Below are 19,614 nucleotides of genomic sequence, written 5' to 3'. Positions count from 1 at the left end.
AAACACGGTATGTAGGGCTGTCAAAACAGCTCGCTGCTCGCGAACAGCTCGTGTTCGGCTCGTTCGCTATGTGAACGAGTCAAACACGAACGACACGAACCAATATTTGTTCGTTCGTCTTCAGCTCGTTTTGGCTTGAAATACTACTAATCAATTTTATATATACGTGATTAGAGTTGTCAAAATGAATTTTTGTTCGTGAACGACTCGTGTTCGATTCGATAAGCAAACGAACTGAACACGAACACACTTAGGCTCGTTTATACCCCCAGTGGTATGTCAATATGAATGTACATAAGAATTGTGTGGTTTGTATGTAAATGCCCATTTTTTTATTTTTATTTTTCTTTTGAAATGAATGCTAACTAGGTTGTGAAGAGCTCGTTGTGCAGACGTGAAAGCCACTAATTCATTTACTTCGTAAATTTTTATATATTATATTCATATCGACGAACATTATTCAGATTTAAAATACATTTAAAGATAAATCATATTTATGCCAATAAAAAATGTATAATTATATATTTGGCGGCATATTTATATTTTGAATCTGGCCCGTGAGACGTGCACAGTAAATGTTAATTTTTCTAATCCAGATCATGCCAAGTCACGTCCACGTACTATTAAAGCACAGGGTTATTCATGGAAATATTTAAAAAAAAACGTAAATAAAAAATTATTATAGTAAAATTGAATAGACCACAAATAAAAAGCAATTTTAAACTTAATTTCTTACATAAAAAAGTTCATAAAATAATTTATGAATGAGAGAGCTTTCATATTTACTATTAAGAAAACATATGTAATGAAATATTAAAATTTTAAATGTTATATATGTGAATATAAATATCTAAATATTACATATTTAAATATATAAATAAATTATGTGGTATATTTGGTGGATAATTGTTAATTTTTTTTTTTTTTAAAAGGAGAAAGAAAAAAAAAAAAAAGGGAAGATCGGTGGAAGCGCTCGAAATAGGGCGTGAGAGATCGATGTATTTAATTGCCTCTCCTTCCCTGATTTCTTACTTGTTATTTCCCTCCTCGGCACTTCGGCGTTCGTCTTCTCCGCTCCTCTGCTCTCAGCAATCTATCTTATTTTTAATTTTGTCAATTCTCTCTCTCTCTCTCTCTCATCGACTCCATTTGCGGCCTGCTCGACTGAACTTGGGCTAAAGGAGGTCTTTTGAGTGGAACGCGGCAGGAGTGGAGCAGAGAGGAGTGGGTGAGAGATGAAGTACGTGTTGGTGACGGGGGGAGTGGTGAGTGGGTTAGGGAAGGGGGTGACAGCGAGCAGCATTGGGGTCGTGCTCAAAGCCTGCGGCCTCCGAGTTACCTCTATTAAGATTGGTATGTAGCCGACTCCTTCGTTGGAGATCTCTCTTTCTGCTAGCCCGGCGCTCTTCTTCGGCGCTGTGATTTTTTGTTCTTTTGCACATCGTTTCAGGAGCGATTTAAGCGTTTTTTATCCTAAGGCTTGTTTCTGGTTGGGCAATTCATGGATCTTTCCTATGGAAGAAGAAGCCACTTTTGAAAGCACAAATTAATTAGATCTTTTTCGAGGCGTTTTGATCTTAAGAATTGATTTTATTTTTTTTTTTTTTGTCTTTTTGAAACAGAAAACTGCGGAAGTTTTTTGTAATTCTATAATTTTATTCCTCTTTGTTCGATTTGTTTGCCATGAGGTGCGCTGGTAAAAGCTTTTAATTTCTCTTCTCTGTGTGGGCGGTGGGTGGGCATAGAGATGGGGGGGCCGGATTTCTCTCAACTTTATCTATACTTTTCTTTTTGCAAAGTATCAGAAGATTGGAAATTTATTAGTTTAATAGTCCTATGAGGTGAAAATTGAAAGTTTTGCCCTTCCTTTTGTGCGTCGTTTAGAGTTGTAGTTGACAGAAAGCTGCATAAAAGAGATTGCAGGTCCTACTCTCCATATCTTTCTCAATCTTTTCATTATAGCAGGTTGGCATGTGCTCGCTTTGAATAATGGTAGGTGCAGGGCCCGCCATGGCTGGGCTCTTTGCGCAGGTGTCGAGCAGAAATTACGGCCAACCCTACTCTCACACGACTTAGAATTTGCTTTTGTTTATTCATATTATCCACAACCAGTTTCTTCCATTTGAGGCTAAACCAAATTTAACAGCATGGTTTTTCTTATGTAAATAGTCTAAACTTGTCTTGGTCAGGCACTTGACCATTTAATTAAAAAGTAAATTTTTATAAAAAGTGTATTTTGGCTTGTTGAAGAAAAAGCAGTAAAAAGATGGATTCATTCCTAAATTGTCGGATTAGACTGGTTGTGCTGACGCTAAGAATGATAGTGATGATTTATTAGTTAATTTTATTCAAATGAATAAAAATTGTAATTGCTAATAATCCTCAATGGTTATGCACAGATCCATACCTCAATACTGATGCTGGAACGATGTCCCCTTTTGAACATGGAGAAGTTTTTGTTTTAGATGATGGTGGGGAGGTATGGAAAGGTTTAGATAACCATGCTTGAATTGCGACATTTATTATCCTTTTTCACCTTTTTTATTATTCATTTTCACTTTTATATGCAATTAGTTTTCTTTTTGTTACTGCCCGAAGGGGTTTAACTGTATTTGATCCCTGGTTTTTTTAGGAGATGCCATGCGTATAACCTTCTTAAAGTTTACCAGTTGATTTACTGAATTGAATTTTAGAATTTTTTTCCATTGGTTTGTGACTCAAAGAAACTTTAAGTGCTTTGTTTTCATCTAAATTTTCCTGTCATATTGGACAATCCTCTTTTGTTGCTTTTTTAGTGTATATTTTTCTATCTGATAAGAGTTTTTTTTTCTTTTGTGTTTGAAAGGTGGATTTGGATCTTGGTAATTATGAACGATTCCTAGACATCAAACTAACACGTGACAATAACATTACCACAGGAAAAATTTACCAGGTATGGATTTTCATCTTTTTTTACTTCTAAGGAATGCATCATTCTTGTACTTTTAACAAAGTTACTAGCCAGCAAACTTCTATTCAAATTATTTTTCTTTTCACATTTTTATTTAGGTACTTATTCCTTTTTTTGTTTTTTTAACCGTTTTATTGAGGATAGTTTGTCATTGATAAGGAGAGAAGGGGCGATTATTTGGGGAAAACTGTTCAGGTGTATTACTGTTCTCCATATAGCACCCTGCATGAATATTGTATGAGTAATTTTTATTTTGGCACTGAAAGAATCACTTTTAGGTTGTTCCACACATAACGGATGCAATACAAGAGTGGATTGAACGGGTAGCACTTATTCCTGTTGATGGAAGAGAAGGGCCTGCTGACGTGTGTGTTATAGAACTTGGTGGAACCATAGGTGATTAAATGTTTCAAAAATGATTGTTAAGTTGACTAAAAAAATGTATAAAATGTTAACACATTGATCTTTTGTTTTACTATCTCGCTCTACTTAATAATTTATATTTTTTATGTTTGTGGCATAACAAAGATGGAATTGTTGATGCAGGAGATATTGAATCCATGCCCTTTATTGAAGCTCTTGGTCAGTTTTCTTATCGTGTAGGTGAGAACATCTTTACGGATATACCTACTTGGAGGATTTTTTTAGTTTTCTTTTTTTTTTTTTGCCTTAATCTAGAATTTTTTTTTTCCTACTCTTCATTTGCTCTGATATTTTCTAATAATATGGCTTATTACAGGCCCTGGTAACTTTTGCCTTATCCATGTCAGTCTTGTGCCAGTTCTAAATGTAGTTGGTGAACAGGTGAACATCTTTGCAATTTTTTGTCTGCTGCTTTGTTTTTTTTTTTTTTTTGGGAGGGGGGGGGTGGGGCGGGGGGAGGCGGGGGAGTTTGACATACATACCACTCAATTTCTACGTATTTACATATCTGACACCTATATTTCAAATTTTGCATATATGCCACCCTTCTTATGCATTAAAAGGCTTATTTCACTGCTTAAAAGTTAAAATCATAAATGTTATATAAAAGCTTTGGGTGTTATAAAGGCAAAATATAAAGCTTAGGTTTAGATGTGTAAAGAGATAGGAATTGGGTGGTATGTATGTAAAGGCCTCTTTTTGGAAGGAAAGTGTGCTTTTTACCTCAGCAGAGTTGATGGCTGATTCTAATCTTATTGTGAGTTGTAAAACCTGTATTTTAGGCCAATTTTTTAATATTTGTTCTTAATTGCAGAAAACTAAACCAACACAACATAGTGTTCGGGGACTAAGAGGACTTGGATTGACTCCCAATATTCTTGCTTGCCGCAGTGCATTGGTCTGTCCTTTTTTTCTTCCTGTTTTTTTTAGCTAGATGACTATTGAAGTGACTGTACTTCTTTGCTGTTGAATGCAGATCTAATTTTTATTGTATATTTCTTTGGCAGCCTCTGGATGACAATGTGAAAGCAAAGCTTTCACAATTTTGCCATGTTCCGGTATTTCAACCAAACTATTAACATTCCTCATCTATTTTGATTCTAGGAAGGGCATAAAAATTTATTATTCGACAATGATTTTGCAGCTTGCAAATATTGTTACTCTTTATGATGTCCCAAACATTTGGCATATACCATTACTTCTAAGGGTACGTTATATATTTCAAAATTTTATCTGGAAAATCCTGAACTTTTCATCTTGCTAGCTCTCTTACTAGTCATTATAAATCCTATCAACGTTGGACATGAAATTTTGTGTTTTTTATAGGATCAAAAGGCTCATAATGCTATCTTGAGAGCTCTGAACCTCCAAGGGTCTGTTTGTTTTATTTAATGATCCCAAATTTTTAATAGCAATCTATTGTTTTGATTTATATATTGAGTCTAAATTTGCATTTATATATGCAGCAAACTTCGAGAGCCCATGCTAGAGGATTGGACTAAAATGGTTAAAATCTGCGACAGTTTACATGATCCAGTGGGTTTTAACCTAATATTGCTTATTTAGTACCCTTTCATGCTACATAGATTTTTTTCACATTCTTACTTGCAATGGCCTATAATTTTAGGTTAGGATTGCAATGGTTGGAAAATATACTGGTCTTTCTGACTCATACCTCTCTGTATTAAAGGTATTTCCTTTACTGATAGTTTTGTTTATCTAAATTTCTGTATGTTTGACACTTCCCGAGCTAAACTGAGCACTTCCATGCCCTAAAGGCTCGAAGATAAAAAAAAATTCACTTTTTTATTAATTTTTTAATCTTATATATCCTTCATAGCTAAGTGAATGAGGATATTATAAGTATTTCTCCATTTTTTAAGAAGTTTGTTCTCTTTAGCGTTGTGGCACGGTCATAATGTTAAGGTTTTTAATTTAAAATCTAATTCCAACAAATGTTACCCATTCCCTAACCTTAGAGAACGTTAGTCCTATGAATTAATAATTATAAGTTAAAGAGATTGGCATATGACACCCGAAGGCAATAATTTTATGAATTGGAAATTGTTGTACTATTAAATGTTGTAATATGGTTGTAAAGTGAAAAATCAAATTGTGGAGATCTTGTGATGATTTGCTATCTGCATAGATAGACATAATTCATTGAAAACTTATATAATCACAGGCTATTCATGTATTTTTTAGTGAATTTTCTGGACCCACATAATTTCGTAGAAGTCTTACCTAGAAATCTTAGCGAAGATGTTATATAACTGATCCACCTGATCAAATTTTAGGCCCTCCTGCACGCTTCTGTTTTATGCCGAAGGAAACTCGTTGTTGATTGGGTTACTTCTACTGACCTTGAAGACACAACTGCTCAGGAGGTTTGTTGATAAATTTTTCTCTTTTTTCTGGGTTTATCTTTTTAATTCCTTAATAAGTTTGGGATTTCATGAAATTTGTTTAGGCGCCAGATGTTCATGAAGCAGCATGGAATCTATTGAAAGTAAGTTTTTTTAATTTATTTTATCTACTGATTATATTAACTTCCGTTCAAAATCCTTAATCTGATGAATTTATAATGCAGGATGCAGATGGAGTGCTAGTTCCTGGAGGTTTTGGTGATAGAGGTGTCCAAGGAAAAATTCTCGCAGCAAAATATGCTCGAGAAAATAATAAACCCTATCTCGGCATTTGTCTTGGCATGCAAATTGCAGTGATTGAATTTGCGCAAAATGTCTTGAATTTACAAGATGCTAATAGCACGGAATTTGATCCTAACACAAAGAACCCTTGTGTGATATTTATGCCAGAGGTTGAACTTTTTCTTCTTCTCCTCCATTTCCCCTTTCCCTTTTCTAAATTGTGAAAAACTGTAATTTTTGTGTTTTGATTTATTATTTGCTTTCATAGGGTTCCAAAACACATATGGGAGGGACAATGAGACTTGGGTCTAGGAGAACTTACTTCAGTGTTAAAGATTGCAAATCTGCCAAGCTGTGAGGACATTGAATCCTTGAGCTTTTATGAAATTGTGATTTATTCTGTGCAGCATTTTTTTTTCTTATTTTGTTAGACCCGACTTGTTGTTTTGTAACTTCTTTTTGTTAACAGATATGGAAATGTGGCATATGTGGATGAAAGGCATAGGCATAGATATGAGGTAAGTCCCATCATAGTATTCCCGAAGCGTGGATGTTTTTATAACGAATTATCCTCAGAGATTGTAATTAATTATTTTACACGACATTTGCTTATAGAAAACATTGAATGTTTTATGGATATGTAGTCAGATTGGCATACAGAGCATTTACACCAGGATAATTTGAGTGAACTCAGGTTTTTAGGGGTTCTGAATTCATATTCAGCTTTCCTGCAATAAATAATAGGCAAAAACTTTACTTTTTTACATGCTATCCAATTCCCATGTACTTACATATCTACGGTCTAAAATTTACTTTTTTACATTCATATCACCCAAATCTTTCATATAACATCAAAAATACCACCATTGTAAATTTAAAAACGTGAAATACATATTTTCATGCATGGGTAAGGTGGCATTGTATGTAAAAATTAAAGTTTTGGTGTTAGATTTGTAAAAGCATAGAAATTGACTGGTATGTATGTAAACCTAAATAATAAAGATTCACGCTGTCTAACTTGTATGGATTAGCGGCCTATACATTCAAATTTTATGATTTTAACAGTCAACATGCATGACTTAATGATATGCTATTCAATTGGCTTATGAAAGAGAGCTTTTTTTCCTTTGGTAATATCAGAAGAATAGCATTTGAATTATCTTATTAGTATTTAAGCTTTTTCCACTATAGCTGCCTAAGCGAAGGAGATAATGAGTAGGTGAATGCATATTGGCAAATCTAGAACCCAAAATTAAGATTAAAAAAAAATGTAACTTCTAAACAAATGTATTTATGCATATTACGACCAAATACTTAAAATATTGATGAAAGCTAGAAACAATGGTTACAATTATGTTGTAAATTTCCATATTTTTATGGGAATTTGACCAATAGAGGTAGGAGTCTCCTAGTTTTGTAAGCATTCAAAATTTGTTATTAGGCACGAGATTGCTCTATTTAATATATTTTGTATGGTTACTTTTGTTTGTTCATGCAAAATATTTTTTAATTGCAGGTAAATCCTGATTTGGTAGCGAAACTTGAAAGATGTGGTATTGCTTTTGTTGGCAAGGATGAAAGTGGTAGACGTATGGAGGTATGATTGCACAACAACTGTTTTTTTTTTTTTTTTTTGGCTATTAAATTCCAAATATGCTTTCTGAGGTTTGTTCTTAATGACTAAACATCGTATATTGTACAGATTGTTGAGCTGCCTTCACATCCTTATTATGTTGGTGTCCAGTTCCATCCAGAGTTCAAATCTAGACCTGGAAAACCCTCTGCTGTTTTTGTAGGTAATATCTTCTATAAATATTGAACACGAAATAAGTAGAAACATTATCTCACCTTGCCTGTTGAGGATTTAACATAAACTTTATCATTCCAAATTTCTATAGAGATGCACCCTACTAAGTTCAGGTTATTGATATCTATGACATAATTGTGTTTGGTGTAAATCACTGTTTGATATTGTTATGATGATTTGAGGACGTAAGTTTTGCGGGAACATTTAATTTTTGCACTTGGAACAATTTTGATTTACATGTAATTTGGTTTTTTATGGTTGCATGCCCTTGAGTTTTGCTCTTAATTAGATTGCGCGGCAGTGTTGCTAGTTGCAACATTGCTCTAGGATGATTTTAATGAATGAGGAGCTTCCAAGGATATTCTGGATGCATTTAACTCCTATCAGTAGTTATTCTTTGGTTTCCAGTATTTAAAAAGTTAAAAGTCACAAAATTATGAAAGTAATTGTTTGCTTGTAAGGTTCTGCATGAAATCATATTGTAATCAATGCTTTTCATAAACATTTGCTTATGTTCACTAACATAAGCCAATGTTTCATGCCATATTGATTTCCCTATCAGCTCCAGCTTCTTCTTTGATCAAGTCAGCATTAATTGCCCCCTAAAGCTTAAAATTCTAGAACAGTGCTTGCATTTCCTCTAACATCATATTTGATATCATTCTCTTCTATAGTCATGGTTGAGGATCAGAACTCATCAATCAGCCTTGTATGCATGCTTTCCAGGTTTAATAGCTGCTTCGTGTGGGCAACTGGATGTGCACCTAAAATCTAAGGGAGACAACAATTTGCCTCAAACAAAGCAGAATACAAGAAATGGTTTTCCTGCAAAGGTTTGCCAGAACGGACACGCGAAGAACTTGCCAAATGGAGCGTATTATGCAAACGGCAATGGCGTGCACGCTTAATTTCATTCAGCTGATCTCAGTAGTTTGGTTTTTAGGATTCATTATGTGGTTTCGTATATACACAATTTGATTGGTTTTAAAGTTTCTGTTCCAGGATATAGCAGCAGCTAATAGCCATTGCTGGCAATCGAGCTTGTTCCAGGGTTTTTTAGCAAGGGACGGCCAATTTTATTTTTGGCGCAGACAGATATTGATGTTGTGATACTACTTTTTTTTTTTTTTTTAATGATAGTTTTTTGAACTCTTCTTCCATTTTTATTTAGTAGTTGATGTTTTTTTGTTTTTTTTTTCCCTGTAAATTAAGTCTAGTTGCCAAGTTATATGTAAGGATTGTTAGCTTCAATTTATGTTTTGCTTGTGTGATCAATTACTATAAGCTATTTCTGTTGTTGCTGTGAATGTTTGTTATTCATCACTGATTTTAATCAAATATTAGCAACACATTTCATTCAAAATTCCAGGAAAATTATGTGCCTTTTTAAAAGCCTGTGGTTGGCATTGTAAATGGACACGCTTTTTAAGTTCCATTTGGTGTTTATGTGTTGTTGTTTTATGTGAAATATAAATGCACCTATTAGCTTTGTTTGATACAATAATGTGTGTTGCATGAAGCCAAAATACTGTACTCATTAGTCACCTATGAGCTTTGTTTGATACAATAATGTTTGTGTTGTATGAAGCCAAATTATTATGCTCATTATTTGATGAGTTATTACATGGCTTTGTTGTTTTGTACTCATTAGTCACCTATGAGCTTTGTTTGATACAAAAATGTTTGTGCTGTATGAAGCCAAATTATTATGCTCATTTTTTTATGAGTTATTACATGGCTTTGTTGTTTTATGCTGTTAACTAGCAATTTGATCCAAAATTTGGATGGACAGGCAAGAAATATATATTTATTTGTACACTTGTCACATTGGATCTTCAATGAATCCTGTGCTATTGTTCTCATATAAGGATTGTCATTCAGCTTGACATTTTATAATTGGTGCATATATTTGAAGTCAAATGCCCTTTTTGTTATTAAAAAATATATATATTATTTGAACTGGCTAGCACTACTTCAACTGAATTGATTGCAAAGCAATGCGAAAGCGACTAAGTTTGAGCGCAAGATAGGTGTAGGGGAAGAGAGAAAAGAGCTAGCAAAATCATGGGTTTGGGCGTAACATCGTGCAGGCTCATGTAAGTGTGTGTGAGAATATTGAGCAAGATAAGAATGCCAATTATGAGCTTTAAAGAGTTAAGAAAACATGTCTACTTTCTTCTCATTTCAAGTTACAATTTAAGGTGAACCTAAATTTAATAAGAAAATTATTTTCTCCTCTTTTATGAAAGCAAACTACTTGAAACCCTGGATTATGTTCAAATTTCATTTTTTAAGTTAGTGTTTATTTGTTTTAAATTGGATATTATCTAATATTTTATTTTATCTAAAATGAGATTAATTATTTATGAATAGCAAGACTTAGATTTTATTATAATATTTTGGAGTTGTTTAAAGATAAAAGGTATATTTATACAATATACATGTGGAAAATTTTTATCGAGATTAAAATATTATTAAAATTTTAATATGTTGAAAGGATGAAAATATATTATTAATTAAAAAATTATTAGATATTATAGCTTTGAAGTTAGAAATGCCTTAAACTTAATTTCAAAATGAAGCTAGAATAAAATATCAAATTAAAAATAATAAGAAATGTTCAATTTAACTTAGCCAAAGTTTCTTTTTTTTATATCATAAAATGAAATTTTAAATGCTTTGATTTTAAATAACAATTGTTTATATAGATAAAAATAAAGTGAGATCAATATATTTAATTGTTGGCAAGGTGTTGTAAATAATGAGATTAAATTACAAAAATTATAAAGGCAAAAGCAAGTAATGTGAGAGTGAAGTTGTTACTTCTATTTGAAAATTATAATAATTATTTTATTTCTTTTAAGTGAAATGCATCATTTTATATCAATTTATATTTAATTAGTTGTTAATATAAGTTCAATTATGATTTATTTACACTAAAAAAATATTAGTTATTTTGATATGAATGTTCTAGATCTCTTAATCTTCTTGAGTATTATTTAAGATAGAAAAATATTGAACAACAAAAAAAACTGAATGGAATCATATTGAAGTGTGTGGATGCCCATTTTGATTGAAGTTTATCATCTACTGATAGTAGTTAAAGATGTAAATGTAATTGAATATAAAATAAAAAAGGATATTGACATTGAAGTAAATTAAATAGTGCAATGTATACAATGCTCAAAATATAGGTATATTATACAAAAATAAGATAAATAGGATAATATATTATTCTTATTATGTAAAAGAATGTTCCAAAGCCTCTTACACGATCATATTAAAATAATATGAATTACCAAATGATTTTATAATAATTTTTTTTATTTAACAACCATACATATTTTATTCTTTTTTTTATGTTATTGAAAACTTGAGATATGATATACCAACAAAGTTAATATCAATAATTCATCATTTTAATGAAAAACAATAACTTGAGAACCAAAAAATGGAGTACATAATTTATATGTCATAGATGAGACCATACATTATTTGTATCAAAATTATTTTATTTTTAATTTAGTGTTACTTTTGTATTTTAGTGACACTTCTGATACATCAGTTGTTAAAATGAGAAAGAAGTTTAGATTTTTTTTATATACTTGGTTATAAATGAAATTTAAAATTTTCATCTGGTTGTTTATTCCCAGCATAATGATTTTAAGCTCTTAGATCAAATCATAGTAGAAAGTGTTATCATAATGAAGATTGTATTAAGTAATATAACTCAAAATAAAAAAGCATGATAGTTTATATAAGACTTGGAGTCTCAATCCAGTGGAAGTAATAATATCATTGTAATGGATAAAAATCTAAAGTTATTCCAAAACCTAATTACAACCACAGTTATTCACTAGAGCAGAAGGACCAATTAAAAAATAATATTAATTCTTGTGAATTAAGAATATATTGGAGATTATATGTATTGTCTTGATGGAAGAAAGGTCTCACTTACAAGCAAGGTATTGGATGGAGAAGTGAGAAGATGATGAAAGGGAAACAACACAATAAGTTGGGAGGCATATCTATGAAAGTCAAGTATTAATTAGAAAGACTATTTTTTTTTACAAAATGATTTGTACTTTTTTTTACATGGATTAAAATGTAAGATAAAATTATAAATAATATAGTGTAGGTAAAGAAGTTAGTTATGCAATATGCGGAAAATTTTATAATATTGACAAGATATGCATCATAAATAGTTTCAAATGCAGCAGAGAAATGTCATTGATTTTAATGGATGTGATATGACAATCTTTATTATCTTTAAAGATCAATGATTATTAGGTTTTGCTGGAGAGAACATAAATACATAAATAGATTTACAAATTATTCAAAAGCACGGAGATCTGAATAAGAGAAAAAGAATTGGGGGAAGGAAACATGTTACTCGATTATAAAGATTAAATTAGAAGAAACTACGCTCATTTCTATGGTGGGGGGTAATTCCACAAAGTACTCAAAATGAAAAGTATCGTAAAAGGAGAATGATTTTTTGGTTCCTACTCATGTTATTAATGTTATTAGCATAGACATATATAGCAATATATGAACTTGTACCTGAGCAAATGAACTTAGAAGAATTGAAATAAAGTAGTCAACCTTTGCAAGGAGAATTTAATTGATAAAGTATGATAGAATCTACACCGTCACCTCAAATTAAAAAATATATATAATGACGAAATATACAACCATGAGTCAATTACCTCAAATTTAATTGATAAAGTTTTGTGTTTAATTTTCATTGAAAGATTGAATTGCACTTAAACATTGATTGGGAGTTCAAATTAGTGAGTTATTATCTTCCTAACTCAAGTCCCTCACATTAGGATTATTAAAGACTTAAACATCACCCAACTTATAACAAATTGATTAATTATAATTTTACCTTTTGTAGAAAATTTAGTGAATTGGTTCCTACCCTTTAACCCTTTGTGTTTCAATCAATTCAAAAGTTAATTATCATAATCATTACCCATATACCCTCTGATTTGACCTAAATTTTAATTTGAAGTTCAAAATTTCATAATTATCATTTTACCCTTGGGTTCTTTACTTCATAATTCCTTAAATTTAACTTCAAAGACTTTGAAACTTTGTTGTTACCCTTACACATCAAAGAAGAGTTTATATTTTTTGGCTTTTATTTAATTTTTACTAATTATTTTAGTCCAAAAATAAGAATTTTTAAATCTAATTAATTTAGATAACCAATACATTTTTATGTTCTTAAGAAAATTTTAGAAGGTTAACTTGTGTCAAACGACCACTTGGAAAGAATTTTGTGAATTTTTAAATTATATTTTAATTTTTATAATTTTTAAAATTGATTTTAAAGGATAAATAAAAAGAAAATATATTTTATTTTCAAAATTTTATTTTTATATTTTCATATGACTCTGATTTCAGATAACCCAAAGAAGTTACTTTTATATTTTTATGACTTTTATTTTTTTTTATTTTTATAATATTTTATTTAAAAATAAGGAAATTAACATTTAAATACTAAAAATACCTTTTTACATCTTAAAAAATTTATTAAAAAATATTTTTAAGTTGTTTTTTGTAGTTAGGGAATAAATTTTTGTGATTTTTAATTATTTTTAATTTGAAAAATAGCTCAAATTGAATTTTTTTATTTTTCCTAAGTTCTTCTGGTCTTAAGAAATCACCCAAAATAATTTTCATAATTTTTTTTATATTTTTATATTATTTTATATAATTATTTAAGTAAAAATTCCTATTTACTTAGAAAATACATTTTCATCTTAAAAATAACATTTCTAACTTTCAAATTTTTACAGAAACTTTACAAAATCATTTTCTTCTTTTTTTGGATATTTAGGTGATTTTTTTAATTATTTGTATTTTTCTAATTTTTAATAATTGTTATCAGTTTTAAATGAAAATATGTATTTTGAACCTTTTAAATTTGGTTTTTATTTCTTCTAATATCCTCTGATCACAGTGATCTACCAAACTTAATTTTGTATTTTTCTGACTATTATTTTATTTTTTATATTTATTTAATTGGAAATAATACTAAAAGTCCTTGGAAAATAGGGCTTTTGATCATAGGGGTGTTTTCTGACTTTGAAAAAATTAGAGAACACTTCTAAGCACATGAAGAGTAAGCCCTCCAAATTTTACATTATTTTGATTAGTATTTAATTAGTTATTATTTAAACAAGTTTAATGTATTTAATCAATTTAAAAATAAATATAAGGCAAATATTTTTTATTTTTGGTTCATATTTGTCTCTGTTCACTGAGCACAGGGATTATTTTATGTTACTTTTAGAATTTTTCCGCACAAAGATATCAATTTTTAAAGTTTTTGTAATTAAAGAATTCCAAAATATCATATTTATCTACTTAACTGAGTCAGCGCCAGCGCAACCTTAGCCTCCCTGAAGTCATACACATCGTCATTTGATTTGTCCACACTTTCCACGTAATTGCTAACTCATCATATGGTTCTCGCTCTATCCCTCATCTGACTCTATCTCCGTCATTCACTCAATACAAGCGGAAACAGACGACATCCTTTCATCGTCCCCGATCGTTCGCACCTGAGATTCGTCCAACTTCTAACTCTAAGATCTCGCTCGATACTTAATGAAATTAAGTGCAGTTTGTTCCTACACCTTCAATGAAGTGAGACAAACCTATCTATGTTGTTAAATACGTATGAAATACACATTTTTTCACAAAGTTCCAAAAATTAGGGATTTCAGGTTATACGTTTGTCCAAGAGGTGAGGCCGCAATTGGGTTGGTTGGAGATGATCACCTTAACTTCATGAACCTCCTTGAAGTGTCACTTGAAGTTGTGATGGGGTGTAGGTATGATCTGGAGCAAAGGGTGGATCGAGCTTGGACTTGGACTAGGTTGAACATCTCGAGAATGGGGGATTTTGATTGAAGAAGAAGTTTAGGCTATGAGGAAGCTTATGGAAGGGTCAATTTAGAGTTTTGAGAAGTTTGATTCCAAGGTCGAGGAATGCTTTGCATTTCAGTGGTAAAATTAGGGTATCGTGTGGGGTTTAAAGGCTGCAAAATGGTGAGATTGAGCTTGGGGCAAGTGTAGGAAGCTCTGGAAGCAACTGAACAGAGTTTCCCATAGGTTAGTGCACTTCTCCTCCTTTGTCTGAGAAATGGTGGCCTATTTATAAACCAGGTTATAGCAACCAACAGGTCAAGCCAGGGTGGCCAAAGTAGTTCATAGGTGGATGGAAGAGAGGCTCCAATGTCCAATGAGAGTGAGCTACCTTAGGGAGTTCAAATTTTGAGTTTTGGCCATGGGGGCCTTCTCGGGCTTGGTGTTTTCCATCGGTTAAGGGTGGTCGGCAAGCCAGGCAAGGTCACCTCCACACTGTGGGAGGTCAAAAGTGGGGAGATGTGAAGTGAATTTGGTACAAGCATGGGTAATTGCAATTTTCTAAAGTGGGGAATGTGTTTGGGTTAGGTTTGGTTAACCATGGGTTCAACCCCATGGAAATGGACTTGGGTCACTTCCAAGGTGGATGGGGTTGTTGGGTCAACTTCTAGGGGCTTGGGTGATTGATTTGGCTTAGGAAACATGCATTTGGTGGATTAGGGTTTTGGTTAAGCCGCTTTGGTGGGAGGTGAAAGAAAGTACTCTTTTTGCCACTTTAGGGTGCATGAACCATGTGATGCTTATGGATGGCCCCATGAGTGGTTTCATGACATGCAATAAAGCCATGGGTGATTTTCATGGAAAGGGATTTAGGGATTTTGAAAATTTGGTGAGAGAATGTCATGGGACGAAAAATGGATGGGTTTAAGCATGGATGCTTGATGTGGAGTGCCAAGGTGTATGATCAAGAATGATGAAAGGGAATTTGTCATGTGGGCTTCAATGATAATTGAAATTGAGCTCAATTTATGGGCTTTTGAATTTAGCTATGATGGATTAATTTGGGCTTTAAAAGTTTAAGAAAGTGGAAATTAAAATTTTGGATTTTGATTTTGGATTTGGGCTTAGAATTGAGTTTGAAGAGTTTTGAAATTTGTCATGAAAAGTTGATTTTGGGCTTGGCATATTTGAATTAGTGTGTAGGCCAAATTTGGTTAATTTTTTAGCTTTGTGGAATTTTGGTATGGATTTGAACATTTTGCTCAAAATTGGGGGAGTTTTGGGTTTAGAATTGAAATTTGGGTTTTAATTTGGTGTTTAGTGAAATTGAAATTGAATTTGGTATTTGGAATTTGGAGGGCTTAAATTTGGGGTTAAATTGGGTATTTTGGGGAATTTGGGGGACATTTGGTACGGTGATCATGCTGTCATGAATAGCCATCTTGGGATCGTAAGACAACAAATGAAAACTCATTTTTGAGTCTCCACATGTTGGTCTTAGTCATCTTAACCAAAGGCTAAGGGCTTGGGACCACCCATGTGAGTTTCCCAAAGAGTTAAGAAGGTAGGTCTAGTGTGTGTGATTTTAGGATTTTGGGGTATGCGGAGAATTTGATGGGTTTTACTGTGTGTAGGTGTGTGTGAGAGAGCAAACCTTAGCTAACCAAGATTGTCCTAAGGCCTGATTAAGTTATAGGAACTCACTCTTGAGTCTCCACATGTTGGCCTTAGCCATCCCAAATGACATTTGGGGGCTTGTGACCACTCAGGTGGGACTTCATAAAAGGAGTCAATAATTGTCTTGAATTTCTATGTGGGGTGTGGATTCCCTCACTAGTCCTCTAAGATAGTTCATAAGAAAGTCATAAGGCTAGAAGAATTTGACATCATCAAATATGAGGTCAACAGAGGCCAAGAAGCCAAAAAGAATTTCTCTTATGACATAAATATTTTTTTATAGTTAGGTTTTACATTAGGGATCCAAAAAAGACATCGAAACTCTTAAAATCCATCGATGGGTCCAAAATAGGCAAGAAGTCATGTAAATCTGATTTTTGGGTGTCTGACAATGTTTTTACGCCAGAAGTCGGCATGGTCACTCCCAAAACTGGCATAGACACGCCCAGCTATGGTGCGATTGTGCCACACATTATTATATCATTGTTTTAACTCTATTATGCATGTTTTAACACTTATAAACTGCACAACATCAACAAAAACCTTTCTCAAGTGTAAATGTGATAAGTCAGAAAAAATAGCAAGTAAAATTCAGGTGAAACCACGTAAAATTGACGCTCTCTCTTCTAGGCCCAGCGGTCTGCCTGCTCTGGCTGGGGGATTCCTTCCTAAGAAGTTATGTGTTTGTTAGTCATTTCCAGTAGCTCGACCAAATCTTGTGGTTCGTGCAAACTGAGATCATAACGAAACCTCTCGAACCTCAAGCCCTGCTACATGACGGCCTATGTCATGTCGGTTTGGAGGTCCCTCATATCCAAAATCTCCCTCTAGAATTGCAGGATGGAGGAACGCAATCTCTTGTTCCCTGCTTCAACTGCCACAACTGCGCGCTCTTCTTCAATACTTGCGCGCTTGCAAACTATGCCAAGAAAATTCTTTGGAAGTTCGAAAAGCTGTTGATACTTCCTGTCAAACCACTTAGGGCTGATGACCTCAAGGTGGTGAAGAACAGACAACAGTCCAAGAAATTCAACAAGCATGTTCCAGATTCAAATGAGGTGGTGTGGTCGTTAAGATCCGACCGACCCCTATACGCCTCCAATGTCAGAAGCTTGAACTTCTCCTAGGGCTCAGCCCTTGAGATATGGAGGGAGAAGGGATTCTCTAGATGACGCTGCACCTCATTGCATCTAAATCACTGTCTCTCCACTTGCTTGAATCCAACATTATCTTGATACTGTGAGTCTTCAGTCCTCTCGAGACCATTATTCAGCCTTCTGTCATTGTGCGCCAGTGTTGTCTCTTGAATGAGGGTTTTTCCCTTGGGGGTGATCTCCTCCTATGGCTGCAAAGGTTCTCAAGACTTCTGTGATTTTGTCTGATACCTGAATCATTACATGGATCCTTAAATTTTGCATTTCTCTTTGCACAAACTCCTCCATGTCTTATCTAGTGTGTTCTGTGTTGGTTATTTCTCTCTGATGACTGTCTTCTTGTTGTGATTGTTGTACTCTCTTCTTGTCGACGACATGACTCCACGCTCATCGCACCTTTTAAGACGTTAAATCCAAAATTATCTGGGAGACATGTCTGAGGAATAAAGCGCAAAAGGGAGGAAAAGAGCAAAGAGAACATAGTAATGAGCAGCAAAATTGTGTAGCATTTATTCATGAAATGTGCTCCTATGTATGGGAATGGAGGTTGTAAAATTACATTTTGTACCCCTAGTAAAGTAGGTATAACAGAAGATATTTTAGTCAATATATAATTATAGGGCCGAGAGCTAGAGATGGCATCTAGACGGGAACTATCAGGAGCCTGAGATGGTTCCCGGCAGAATTTTGATCTGATTGGCCACACGCCTTGAGCCTAAGCGAATGACAGGTCAAATCATTACGTGGGAGACTATGGCCAAAGTGTGGGCTGGGAGACCCCGACCAACAGCTTTAGATCCGAGCAGATTTCATCATTCGCCGACTTGGTTGAGGAATGTCAGTGAATTCGTCCGTGTGAGATTTGTTCTGGTAATACTTCAGGAGGATGGCCAAATTCTATCTGTCTCGGAACTATTTTTCTCCCGACCCGCAAGAGCCAGTTGGATAGATGTGTGCCCCCGATCTATCTCTAGTGGGCTCTGAACTGTCACGTCATCTTCTCCGTCAAACATCAAATCTCATTGAAATTTGTGCTTACACATTTTACTTTAGAATTTCTGAGAAAAATGAAACAATATATTTAGTTTACAGTGAAATTTTTTATTGAGATTTAAGGTATAGTTAAAATCTCGTTTTGTAGAAGGAGAATGATTATCTTTATTATTGAGTAATTTATTAGATTTTAATGACTTGAATGAATTTAATTAGTATTTTCAAAACAAGTACTTGAGTACTGAACATGTGAAAGAAAATAATAGAATATCACATTGCCGTACAATATAATGATATTAATATTAAAACTACTTTACTTTTAATTTAGCATAAATTTTACAATTTAATGATTTTTTTCATATATAGAAAATTGTATATATATATATATATATATACCGGGGTGTGTGTACACTCCCGTGACGCAAACTGTGACTCTTTAGCTGGAAATTGCATTGTCAGTCTTAGTCCCCTAGGATCACGAGTTTGAGCCCGCCTGACCGCATTGCCCTGCAGTGCAAGATCGTGTGGCTAGACACATGAGATTGGTTGAGAGCTCGTATCATCGCCTCCGATTAATCTTTTAAAAGAAAGAATTAATCCAAATTAATTATAAAACACAAACAAACATTTTTTAATTAATTTGCAGCTAAACTAACAAGTGGAAAATGATAAAACACGAACAAACATTTTTTGCAGCTAAATTATTGTAGGATAGCAAATAGAGGCAATTGCACAAGCTATACATTAATCCAATACTCACTCAATGTTGAGAGAAGAAAATAGAGGCATTTACAAGCATATCAACCAATTCTTACAAATTTATAAACCTAGCAGCTACTCTAAAGCTTTCATATCACATCAAAAATATCACTTTGGTCTTTTCATGTAAGGATAAAGTGGCATATGTATAAGTTTTGATGTTATATGTTAGATAAGCAAATGCATAAGAATTAAGTGGCATGTAAATCTTGCAAGAAAACAATACATTCTAAAATCTAACACTTGTAGAACTTTTCAACAGCCAGTAAAATATACAGTAAAAGAAGTTCAGACAATGCTTGCAAAAACTTCTATCAGCCC

The 19,614-nt window shown here is 33.0% G+C and overlaps 1 protein-coding gene across 2 annotated transcripts; it reads left to right on the top strand.

Moving 5' to 3' along the window:
• Positions 1–939: 939 nt before the first annotated feature.
• Positions 940–9,083, top strand: LOC110033075 (CTP synthase-like). 2 transcript variants are annotated; one of them, XM_020736937.1, is made up of 21 exons: positions 940–1,353; positions 2,400–2,479; positions 2,846–2,932; positions 3,095–3,145; positions 3,229–3,346; positions 3,497–3,553; positions 3,690–3,754; positions 4,188–4,271; positions 4,381–4,431; positions 4,518–4,580; positions 4,700–4,746; positions 4,840–4,909; positions 5,001–5,063; positions 5,671–5,760; positions 5,844–5,882; positions 5,964–6,191; positions 6,290–6,375; positions 6,491–6,539; positions 7,538–7,618; positions 7,724–7,817; positions 8,555–9,083. In XM_020736937.1, exons 1-21 carry the CDS (start codon positions 1,236–1,238, stop codon positions 8,734–8,736), a joined length of 1,803 nt encoding a protein of 600 aa, XP_020592596.1. In that variant the 5' UTR covers positions 940–1,235; the 3' UTR covers positions 8,737–9,083. The 2 variants fall into 2 exon arrangements, with proteins under 2 accessions (XP_020592596.1, XP_020592597.1); XM_020736938.1 differs by lacking the exon at positions 940–1,353 and adding an exon at positions 1,841–1,992.
• The last annotated feature ends 10,531 nt before the right edge of the window (positions 9,084–19,614 follow it).

Source organism: Phalaenopsis equestris, unplaced genomic scaffold (genome assembly GCF_001263595.1).
Source record: "Phalaenopsis equestris unplaced genomic scaffold, ASM126359v1 Scaffold001085, whole genome shotgun sequence".
NCBI classification, from domain to species: domain Eukaryota; kingdom Viridiplantae; phylum Streptophyta; class Magnoliopsida; order Asparagales; family Orchidaceae; genus Phalaenopsis; species Phalaenopsis equestris.
Note: the sequence above shows the minus strand (reverse complement) of the source record. Positions and strands in the feature narration are given on the sequence as shown.